At 46.9% G+C, this 12,150-nt stretch overlaps 1 protein-coding gene across 2 annotated transcripts in view; it reads left to right on the top strand.

Moving 5' to 3' along the window:
* COMMD5 (COMM domain containing 5) overlaps nucleotides 1–12,150 on the top strand; it is a 175,924-nt gene that overhangs the window by 127,148 nt on the left and 36,626 nt on the right. For both annotated transcript variants that reach the window (XM_069212384.1, XM_069212382.1), the window contains one exon: nucleotides 3,816–3,891. In XM_069212384.1, the coding sequence (XP_069068485.1) occupies nucleotides 3,816–3,891 (76 nt within the window). The remainder of the gene's footprint in view (nucleotides 1–3,815; nucleotides 3,892–12,150) is intronic.

Below are 12,150 nucleotides of genomic sequence, written 5' to 3'. Positions count from 1 at the left end.
AGGCTCAACCACCTCGAAGACTGACGGTGCCGGAGAAGCCTGAGGACTCTGCTGTGGAGTCACTGTCTGACTCACCTCCCACGACGCCAACTGAATGGAGACCGACCTCTGTCCGAATGACACCAGGAATGATGTTGACGCCGTTTCTTGTTTGACTTCGAGGATTTTCCAGAAGAAGACATCCGATGACTCCTGTCCTTCTTTGCCTTGGCCAAAAATAATTTGCCCTCCCTCTCCTTGAGCGCCTTCTGGTTCATTTTCTGGCAGGACCCATACTCCTCCACGTCGTGCTCAGAACTTCAGCACCACAGGCAATCATTGTGTGGATCAGTCGCAGATATGCGATTCCCCCCACCAAGGTTTAAAACTGGATTTCCTCGGGGGAGACATTGTAACAACAACACTGACAACAGTAGCTTTTCCCAAGAGCTAGGAGATAACCATTATGCTTTGAAGGCACAGAAAAAAGGGAACTGATGTCAGCACGCCGGCGAGGACCTCTTATTGCCACTATGACATCAGATCGAGTTGCGTGGAGTGGGGCAATTGTGACGTCCTCGTCGACATGCAGAGCTGGGAAGAAACTTTCCATTGAATACTGGCGCACTGGGAGAATTCATAAGGTGAGGAATCCACAGGTAGTTGTATCCATCAGAAAATGCGTTAATTTGCTTGTTTATGTTGGATTTTTGTCGTTTTTGGTCTTGTTTAAATCAGATAATTTTTTTATGCATTTGTGGTGTTTTCACTGTGTGGGATTGTACAAATACTTTACACATTGCCTCTGAGATAAGCCTGACTACTTCAGCGAAACTATCAGGGGGGTGAGCAGCTGTTATCCTAAGTGTGTATCTCCCTTACCCTGACTAGAGTGAGGGTCCCTGCTTGGACAGAGTGCAAACTGACTGCCAACCAGAGACCCCATTTCTAACTGCAACGCTGCAGTCAACCAATGGTAAGCAGCAGGTGGGATTGAAGTCCTTTTTGCTGAATACAGCAGGTCTTTGCAGACAGTGCATGCGTGCTGTCTAGGCTCCACCTAAAAAAAAAACAGTCATGCAACATGAAATAAATCCAATACTAATTTATTAAAATAGATCTTATTTTTATGAAGTTTTAGACACCCAAAAAAAATCCACCTGAGTCTTTCGGAGACATGAATTTTTAAAGAAATCACAAATCACAGCTTTTCACTCAAAAATGCAAACAACCATTAGTAACCGGAAAGTTTAGAAACTTTGTAAAACTTTTAAGGATTGGTGTTCAACTTCTCTGGCCAATTTGGGTGAGCAATTCCAACAGAGGGAAGGTCAGGGGGACTAATGAGGAGTAGTAGGACAGTAACCTTGTTACCAAAAAGGTCTCAAGAGTTCTAGGCTTTGTGTGCAAACTGCCAAAGACTTTAATGGAGTGGTCGTGATTCAAGGGATACAGGATGCTGAAGATGCTATAAGATGCTGAGCATGCTGTGCGGTCTATGGGGGTCTTCTTGGGGCTACTCCTCAGTCCACGTTCTAGGTGAAACAATTTTGGTCATAGGGGTTGATATCCCTCACGGTCCACTTTGGTCTAGAAAAAGTCCAATTGCCGCTGGACTACGGGTCTCCCATCACAGTGAAGCCAATGGTCTCCTTTGGTGAAGGCTAGTCTCCATCTTGAGCTAGCAAACTGTGCTCTGGAGACTCTCCCAGATCCAGCAGACTTGGGTGCTACTGTTGAGCTTTGGTACTTGGTCGTCCGGGCTGCACATCGACAGTCTGTGGTGATCAGAGAGTTGTAGCCTTCTTCAGCTTTTGTGGCCCTGGTGCTGTAACAGGAAGTCAGCCAACAGACTTTTGGAGTTCATCTCTTCTGTCTGGGGCTCAGGAGCGAGTTTTCCATGAGCCAAGCACCACCGGCACAGTTCTTGCTTAGCTAGCCCAAGGATCAGTAAGTGCAGTCCAGCAGTTGGTGCACCCTTTCTTGCCAGATCCAGGGAACAGCAGGAGAATCCTTCTTCAGTTATTTCTGCAGTTTAAATGTGATATGAGGTCTCGGTGCAAGGGGTGCCATATGTATGCCCAGAAACTGCATTCGGGGGAATGCAGCAGTTACTACCCAATGTGGTACTAGGTCTCTCCCCGCCTGATGATGACTTCCTGCTTTGGGTGGCATTTAGCTATCCCACAGTGCACTATTCTGCCCCCTCCCAAGATGGCAGAACCCCTCTCTAGGAGTGTGGAGCTTGGTAGCCCATCCTAGAGGTGTGACTACCTGGGGCTACACTACCACAGAAAACTGGTTTGGCACCTGGTCTCCCCTCTCTGTCCCCGATGCCAGCCCAAGACTTATAAGTAAGTAAAGTTATGCTAATTGGGTATAAGCCAATCAATTAGCAGGCCTCAATGCACTCTCATGGTCGAAAAACCTGATGCATCAGTCCAAAACGTTGGGTGTGATCATGCAAAAAGAGGCATTTTTGTACATCCTCCATCACTGTATTCTTGTAACCGCATTTGTTGTTTTGCTTGGTTTGCCAGTTTTGGGAAAGAAATCTAGTCCTAACAAAATCCATTTGAGTGATGCCATGCTTTCCCTGTTGGCATCAATGTTCATTCAACAAGCCTCTGTTATTGTTTGTATGTCCTGTTACAGCAATTTATTGCATGGGCACTGTTCAGTCGGTTGCAAGTTTCAAGTGCTGCAGTTGATGTGTCAGACCCTTTAATAGTCTTTTTTTATGTTGTCTCCTCCCACACAGCCATCCCGTTGATGCAGCGCTCTGCAGAGCCACGCAGGAATCACTCATGCTTGGCAAACCAGAGAAAGGCCAAGCGGCTTCCTAATGAACTGGGATGGGAGGGCGACAAACTTGAGCAGTAGTCCGCAGAAGTGGGATTTTATTTGTTGGATCTCAGGTTAACGTTTGAAGAAAAAAAACGAACATGAGAATCCACTAAAGATAATATTGCCACTGAGAGTGGTGAAGGAGACTGGGCTCACATGAGTCTTGCCTGCTTCTTTGCTATGTGTTTATTCACTTGAAAAGTGCAACAGAATAACACGTTAAATTCTTATAAATTTGAAGTTTGTTTTTTCATTTTATTTTCCATTCATCTAGTCATGTGTGTGGCTGCCAGGCACCCCCTGTGATCAAGGACACCTTCCGTCATCACTGGCATTTTACTTAATAAAACTTTACACTCTAGTGCTTGTGGTAATGATTTTAACATTCTGTCGATAGGCCTTCAAATCCCATCATGCAAATACGGATTTCCAATTTCCTTGTTGTTGGACGTCAATATGTTCCTGTCTTGTACACAACACAATATGGCCCCATTGCACATTGCTGCTCAACACTGCACATCAGCCTGGGACTCCACCATGCACACAATTACATGTACACAATCTATACTGCTCCTTGGATGCCAATCACTCATTGCGTCTCTGAAGTGTATCATCAAGAGATCACTCTAAAGTGCATCACTGGTGCACCCCTGATGCTCACTGTTACCGGATGTGTAAGTGTCACAAGGAACACATCTCTTGTTTGGATTATCCTTCTAAAAAAAAATAGTGGTTTAGAATTTAAGGCCTGTTGATGCAACTGAAGAGAACTAGGACCACAACTCTCAGAATGCATTGTCTGATTAAAGTCTCAGAATACCCATCCCAGTGTTTCAGATTCTGCCAATGTAGACTAGCTAAAATGTGATACCTGAATAGAATGTAGTACAGTCTCATGGTAGTGAACAAAGCTGCACCATTTTTCTGTTACCCAATATGCTGCTCATGTGTCCCTGCTATCCTAATAAAAACAATGTGATGTATTTCAGCTCATTGGCCCGGGCCTTGCAGCCTTCGATATTGATGCAGCTGAAGCTTTCCAATGGGACAGCTCATCGCTTTGAGGTACGTGCTGGTTCATAACATTGATTTTATAAAGCAAGTTGTGTCCTGCTCAGAGGATGTGCCTGGGTTTAGAAAACGCTCTGCACTTAAATGATATCCAGGCATGTATTATGTTTTGTTGGGAAACCATAATCATTCAGATGTTTTATAGCTAATATCGTCCCCTACTTGCACTCAGATGTTTGACACAGGAAGGAGGCTTTCTCCACACAAGGTGGAGCTGTGTAAAATACAGCCATATTGAGGTCGGGTCCTCTCCTGCTTGGGCTCAGTCCTGCGATGCAGTATGCCGGTGGAACCTAAATTAGTCCCTTACACATTAACCGCGACCTTGACGGCACCCATCAGAAATTGACACTGCTTTGATTTGTTTTAACTGTGGCAAAACGTGATATCGCTCCCCATTGGAAAAAATGAACCCCCTTGCATGGCAGAAAGGGTAGGACCACTGCATGTGTATGGAAAAACCAGTGTATGAAGCTAGGGGCTGTCCTAAAAAATCACATAAAAATATGGGGGAGGGAGGGTGAGCAGAATAACGGGGCATTCATAGCAGCGTGGCTACACTGAAAACCGAAATCTGCACTGACAAGGGATAACTGCCTGTAGTCCCATGCAAACTGACAGACTGGATCCTGCTCTAGGGGGAGAGAAGAGGACTTGTTAGAGGGGTGGGGATGGGAATGAGAGAGAGTTATGGGTATATGTGTCTTGGTTCTTTGTCTCGGGTTTAAGTCTTGACATTATGTTGTGTTTTGTACTGCTTTCTTGCAGTACAAAATCCAATAGAATATGATTTAAAAAAAAAAGTTTTATAGGTTTGTCACATATGTGGTCAAAATGGCTCCCAGTCAACGCATGCTGCACCATGAGAACTGTCTGGTTTACCCTTAAAGCACTGAACCACCAAACTGCACCCAGAAACTTTCCTTTTCTGGAGGATCTTGTTCTCTCTGCTAAAAAGACAGAAGATCTCTCTCAACTCCTCACTTCAGGAACACAGATTCTTTTTAAGCAACAGCCCGTGAATATGGAATGTCCTCCCTTTCCACATTAAAAATGGCCCCTCTTTTCAAAGCTTTAGATCCCCCCTCAGAACCCTGATGCTTGGGGAACTCTTATAGCATAACGCTTTATGTTCTTGGCTAATTACTACTTCATGCCTATTTCCCTAATTACCACTCTTAATAACTAATTCCTCCTGTGAGTTCTGCTTTGACTTCCATTCGAAGAAAACCTAAGGCATTGAAGGAAAGGCGCTCAGCTCCTCGCAGGATGCACCCTCTGTGTCCTCTGAGACTCCAGCTATCTTCCGGGAGGAAGCTATCTTGGCTCAGAGGAAGATGAAAAGGCTAGCCTATCAGAAATCCCAGCAACACAGACTCATTCATTCATTCATTTCTGAATTGGACCCTGCCCAATCAATAGGTCCATCATTGAGCATGAGACCCATACCTTTAAGCACAAATGGTTCCACTCAAAGGTACAGCACCACTCCCCAAGGAGTCTGACGAAGAGCTCTGAGCGTGGACACAAAACACCACTCATTCTAGGACCCCTTCCAACTTTGGGATCTGGCTGAAACCACAAGGCTTCAGCGTCAACCAAGGCTCAATCCAAGGGTGTCGATCCCAACTGTTCCTTGAGCCCTACACTTCTAAAGGTTGGTGAGCATCACCGCTCGTACCTCAGGGTGGCACCAAAGGTGCTGAAGCTCTCATCAGCGGCAGGATACAATGAATCAGAGGTCTCTACCCTACAAAGGCTCCACGATGAGCTCAACTCTAGGCAGAAGCATCTAATTGTTTACCACATCACTGGAAAGAGCTTGACAAAGCCACCTTCGCTGGAGGCTGAAGACACTTCCCTTCAAGCGGAGACTTTTAAAAGGTGAACCTTCTTTAAGCCTCCCTTCCGCAAGGCAGTACCAAAGCAACATTGAGGCATGCCCTCTTCCATCACCTACACCTGATCCACCACGCTCACGCACCACCCTCTGTCGCTGCCATAGTCATTTGGGGAGTACCCCCACACCTGTCATGGCAGCCCATATGGTCCATTCAACCCTTATTACTAGCCCTAATGATGATCCCTGTGATGACCATTATGTCATTCCCTGGGTGACCCTGAGTAAGACCACTTTCTGATGGATACATCTACCTACCTGTGGATTCCTCACCTTTTGAATACCCTCAATGCGCCAGCATTCAACAGAAATTTTTTCTCTTGGCTGTCCACGTCGTTGAGGATGTCACACTGGCACGGCTCCGCATGCGACTTCATCTGATGTTAGCAGAGCCATAAGAAGTCCTCACTGACGTCAGTTCCTTTTTTTCCGCACCTTCGACACGTAAGGGTTTTTTTCCAACCTCTCCGTGTGGTTACACTAGGAATTTCATTGTCTGTGTCTGGTTGCGAAACAGTGTCTCTGCCTATGAAATCAGGCTTCAAGCCTTGTCGAGAGAGAGCGGAGGTCGGATGTCGGTTACAGACCTGCACGAAGATTGCCTTTGGTGCTTACGCTCAGATCACAACATCTGGGGCTGCACTTAGGCCCTCATTATGACTTCGGCGGTCTTTCTGAAAGACCGCCGAAACCGCGGGCGCCACTAAACCGCCAGTGCTGGCGGTATATGTGGCTCCCTATTTTGACTTTTCCGCTGGGCCAGCAGACGGAAATAGCGTTACAGTCTGCTGGCCCTGCGGAAAAGTCACATCAACATTGCCACTGGCTCATGATAGAGCCAGTGGCAATGTTGATGTGCAGCGGGTGCAGCAGCACCTGTCGCGCATTTCACTGCCTGAAATTCAGGCAGTGAAATGCGCAATAGAGCTGTGCCTGGGGGCCCATGCACTGCCCATGCCAAGTGCATGATCCCCCAGGGGCACCCCAAGTCCTCCTTACCGCCAGCCTTTCCATGGCAGTGTTTACCGCCATTGACAGGCTGGCGGTTGGGAACTCATAATCATTATGACCGTCAGGCGGAAGCCTGGCAGTATGTTGGAGGGGTCAGCAATATGGCCGTGGCTAATGCGCCACGGTCTGAAAACACCGCCAGCTTACCGCCGGTCGCCAGGGTCGTAATGAGGCCCTTAGTGTCAAAGCATGAATCCAAAGGCTCTGAAGGAAAGGGAGGACAAGTTATCCTTGGTGAAAACTAAAAAGGACAGGTGAGGCCACCATAGATCCTGGCCTAGAGCGAAGTCGTCGTCTCATCGATCTTCGAGGTCGCACAAGAAGAGACGTCATAGTTCCCAGCGTCGTTCATCCCGAGAAGCCAGTCCTCGGCCTCTGTCTCTGGCTTCAAAGTCCCGGAATCAATCAAGTTGGGAAGTGAGACTCTGTCTCCTCTTCCTCCGAAGTCACCTGAAGCGTCTCCAGTGCCAACTTTGGTAGAGATCCCAGCATCATTTGCGACTCTGATAGCGCAGTTCTCTCCTGTTACACTGCCAGAGCAGGAGACGGAAGAGCAGGTAGCAGGTCATGTTCAGCCTCCCCAGCAAGAACAAGAATATCCCAGATTTCCAACTCCAGGAACAGACAACTAATTTTTTGAATGCTATGTACAGAATTTTCAATAGGGCAATGACCCCCTCTGATGTGCCGGCTGGCCCCACAGGTCTATTGCATTTCTCCCTGGGAGGTTTACTGGCGCTGTATAGACAGGCGCCGTTCTTGCCTTTTTTGCCTACAGCGCCATATCCCTGGCCTGTGGCGACACCGATGAAGACACCTTTGCCTTCTGATATTCGGGATTTGTCAGCGTTGGTACTGATGTTGTAGAGTTCACTTCCAGCGTCGAGTCACTGTACTTCTGCTCTAAGGTTTCGGGGTCTAAGGTCCCAGTGCCGAAACCGACTTTGCCGGGCGCTGTAAGAGACATCCTCGCCGCCAGTATATACCCTTCCGACGCCGCTGCTGGAGTCGAGGTTAATATCAAGAAGAGAAGCCTGAGTCTCTTGGAGGAGCAGCAATCTTTAGAGGAGCAGAAAGACCCTGAGCTAGAAGAGGGTGAAATTCCAGTGCCATCTCAAGAATTTTAAAGCATTGTTGTGGCGACTGGTCTGGACACTGCTCTGGAGTGGGAGTTATTATCCCCTAGAGCATACCCCCGCTGGAGGTTACATCATATCATGGGGTAAAAAGAAAGGCAGCCGAACTGCTGGACTTCCCTCTGCCCACTACTGAGTTGAAATCAAACATTCTTACAGAGGTTCTTCATTCTTCCTCTTCTGCTTCAGAGCCTTTGTTAACATTTAATGAGGCTTTGACGGAACCAGTATTGGATGTGTGGCAGAAGCCGGTTACTACTCCAGCAGTGTCCAGAGCGATTGCTAGGAGGTATAGGGCGGCGCCAGGAGATCCTGTGTTTTTGAGCCAGCATCCAAAGCCGGAAAGCTTGGTGGTCCAGGCTTCTTGCTCTTCTAAATTAGCCCCTGGTTCTTTTCCCACGACCCCAGCTGACAGAGAATCAAAATGGATAGAGTAATCTGCAAAAAATATTTTTTCTTCAGGAAGCATGGCATTGAAATCTGTAAATGCCACTTGTTTGTTGGGCAGATACATCCATGCGTTCATGGATTTGACCAGGGTCATCACCCCCAAGCTGCCACAGGATGTTCAGGGCCATTTTGCAGCACTCTTGAATGATAGTCAGGCGGCAGCAAAACAAGTAATATAGTCAGACCTTGATATGGCGGATTCGGTTGACAGGGCCATGGGGACTTTATTGCTAGTAGGCAACATTCCTGGTTGAGGGGCTAGGGGTTCTCCCCGGATGTACAATTCACATTAATGGTTCTACCCTTTGATGGGTCCAGGTTGTTCTGGGCCAAAGCAGATTCAGCCATAGAGAGATTTAAGGAGAGCAAGGCCACAACGAAATTCTTGGGTCTTCAGTCACTCTCCATGACCTACAGACCTCTACATAGGTTTAGGGGATTTGACCGGGGCTGCTCCTTTCGAGGGAGGAAGTACTTCCAGCAACAGCAGTCAGCTAACCCCCTTTACAGATCCTACAGAGGTCATGGGAGAGTTAAACAATGTGGTGCAGCCCACCAGCCGTTTTCCTCCACTACTAATCTTTCAGGGAAGCAGCCCTAGTTCCCCCATCTTATGCAAGCATGCATTACCTGTGGGAGGGAGGTTGACACATTTCCTACAAGAATGAAAGTCCATAACAGACAGTTGGGTGTTAGACATTGTAGAAAATTTGTATGCCCTTCCCTTCCAAGAGTTTCCCCCTGTCCTCCCGTGCAAAGTTTTTGTTCAAAAGAACATCTACTGCTACTAAAGTAGGAGGTACAAAATATGCTTTTAAAGGGCCCAGTGGAGTTAGTTTGGGAGCAAGAAAGGAGAGGGTCAGGGATGTTATTCAAGATATTTCCTGATCCACAAAAAAGGATGGTCGTTTACGGCTGATCCTAGACCTGAGGATTTTGAATTGGTTCCTCAAACAGGACAAATTCAAAATGCTGACCCTAGCACAGGTACTTTTTGCGCTGGACAAAAAAGACTGGATGATTTCCATAAACTTGCAGGATGCGCACTTTCATATTCCCATTCTGCAGTCCCACAGGAAATATCTCTGGTTCACAATGGAGGTTGCAACATTACCAGTTTGCAGTCCTTCAGTTTGGTCTTACTTCTGCACCTCGAGTCTTCACAAAGGTGATGGCAGTGGTCGTTGCACATCTCAGGCGGTGGGGGATACCAGTATTCCCTTACCTGGATGATTGGTTGCTCATAACCAAATCTCTGGAGTTGGTCCAGCATCACTTGCATTTGACAACCCAGCTGTTCAATCTGGCGTTATCCATCAACGTGTCCAAATCTCACCTGGAGCCCTCTTGCGCACCCTGTTCATAGGGGCGATACTAGACACCACAGTGAATCAGGCCTATCCTCCAGTAGGTTCAAGACATTCAGGCTATGATTGCGATGTTTCAGAAAGGAGCACTTGTTCCACTCCTAAAGGTCATAGGTCTGCTTGGTCTGTTTGCTCGTTTTTTTGCTTCCTGCATTCTGTTGGTCACTCATGCATGCTGGCACATGAGGGCCCTCCAGTGGTGCCTCTGCAAGCAGTGGTTTCAACACAACAGAGATCTCAAGGAGTCGATAAGGATCTCCAAGGACACTGCAGTGGATTTCAATGATGGATTGGGGACGGCAACCTGATGCCAGGGAAACCATTTTGCCCTCCATCTCCGGTGAACACACTAGTAGTGGATGCTTCCACTCTAGGGTGGGGAGCGCATCTACTGGATCTGGAGATCAAGGAACTTTGGTCCCCATGAAGTAAAGTTGTTTCACATCAATCTGTTGGGGTTCTGGGTGATACGGCTGGCTCTGAAGGCCCTCCTTCCTTCCATTTGCGGTCAATCAGTGCAGGTCTTGACAGACAACACCACCCCAATGTGGTACATCCACAAACAGGGAGGAGTAGGGTTGTATCTTTTTTGCAAAGAAGCTCTGCAACTCTGGTCCTGGGCTCAGGACCATCGGATTTGTATTGTGGCAAACCACTTGCCAGCGTCCTGAACGTACGTACAAACCGGTTTTCCCCTCACTATAATACACACTGCCCATTGTTCTTTAGCCTCCAGTATCCGATGCGGGAGCACTGGGGGACGCATTTCAGCTGAGCTGGAGCCCTCAGCTACGTTATGCATTTCCCCCCATACCCTTGATTCCTCGAGTTCTGAGGAAGATTTGCCAAGACATATTAATAGCCCCGGATTGGCCGCGAAGTGTGTGGTACACAGACCTTCTTCAACTCTCTCTCTGTGCTCTCTGCTCTGTCTTCCACATAGTGAAGACCTCTTCTCAGTCGCAAGGGCAGGTTTTACACCCCCCACCTCCATAGCTTCCACCTACAAGCCTGGAGATTGAACAGGGAAACCTGAGTTCTTTTTCACTCCCCCTTTGAAGGGGAGGATGCTATTTTATCAGCCAGATGACACTCCACCAAGACAGTATATGCAAGTAGGTGGTCTAAAATTGTAAAACGATGCACTGCAAAAGATGTTGACCCTTTAAAAGCCCGATTATCGAATGTCTTGCAGTTTGCACTTTCCCTGGCGCAACAGAGGTGTGCAGTCACAACAGTGAAAGACTGTTTGTCTGCACTTTTGGTATTTATTTGCTTACCTGATCAACCTTCCCTGTTTAAGTCTCCTATAGTTTGAGGTTGCTAAGGGGCTCACTAATATGTATCCTCCTACTCCGTGAGTTATTCCCCAGTGGGACCTTAATTTAGTTTTAACGTTTCCTATGGGTGCTCCATTTGAGCCTTTGCATAGCTGTCCGTTAAGGTTTATTCCTTTAAAACTGTATTTCTTGTGGCCATCACGTTGGCTAGACATGTTAGTGAGTTACAGGATTTAAGTTTTAAAGTCCCTTTTACTACTTTTTATGTGAATGAGAAGAATGAGAACCAAAGCTACTTTCCTACTGAAGGTGGTGACTTCTTCCCACCTGGGGCAATCTATTACCCTTCCTATTTTTTATCCTCATTTTTCTAAGGAGGAAGAATGGCTACATGGTTTAGACCCAAAAAGAGTTTTGAGCCAGTACATTGATAGAACACGTGGTCTCAGGATTGATGATCAGCTGTTCATTGGCTATGTGGGTGCAATGAAGGGCAAGGCTGTCCACAAGAGGACATTATCTAGATGGGTCATCTTCTATAAGGATCTGCTATACTAAAAAGCCACCTGAAGGTATTAGAGCTCATTCCAACAGAGCCAAGGCTTCTACTTCCGCCTTGGCTAGTGGTGTTCCTGTTGTTGATATAAAGCAGCAACTTGGGCTTCACTGCACACTTTCGCAAAGCACTATAGCTTGGATTCTGAAGTGCGGTCATTTTGCCCGTTCTGTTTTGCAGGGTTTCTTGGTATAGGCAGACAGGCACCCACCTCCGAGTGCAGAACTGCTTTGTGAAGTCTATTCAAAAGGTGAATAATCCTCAGGTAGATGTATCCATTAGAAAAACAAGTTACCTTTTGGTAATGTTTTTTCTGGCGGAATCAGTATCTACATGTCGATTCCTCACGGTCCCACCTGCCTCCTCATTGCCGGTCAGAATATACCAAGAGGAAGAAATCTGTTATTTAATATGTCATATACATGAAGTGTATGTATATAAATCATTGATTTGAGAATGCACGTTATTGTATTTGTGACATTGGTTTCACCCGTTCGTCTCGAAGGCATGGGAAAAAAGTGGTGAAACTGACATCAGCACGCTGGCAAGGACT

This window comes from Pleurodeles waltl, chromosome 2_1 (assembly GCF_031143425.1).
Source record: "Pleurodeles waltl isolate 20211129_DDA chromosome 2_1, aPleWal1.hap1.20221129, whole genome shotgun sequence".
Lineage (NCBI taxonomy): Eukaryota > Metazoa > Chordata > Amphibia > Caudata > Salamandridae > Pleurodeles > Pleurodeles waltl.
The sequence above is the reverse complement of the archived record's forward strand: the minus strand, read 5'-3'. Positions and strand labels throughout refer to the sequence as shown.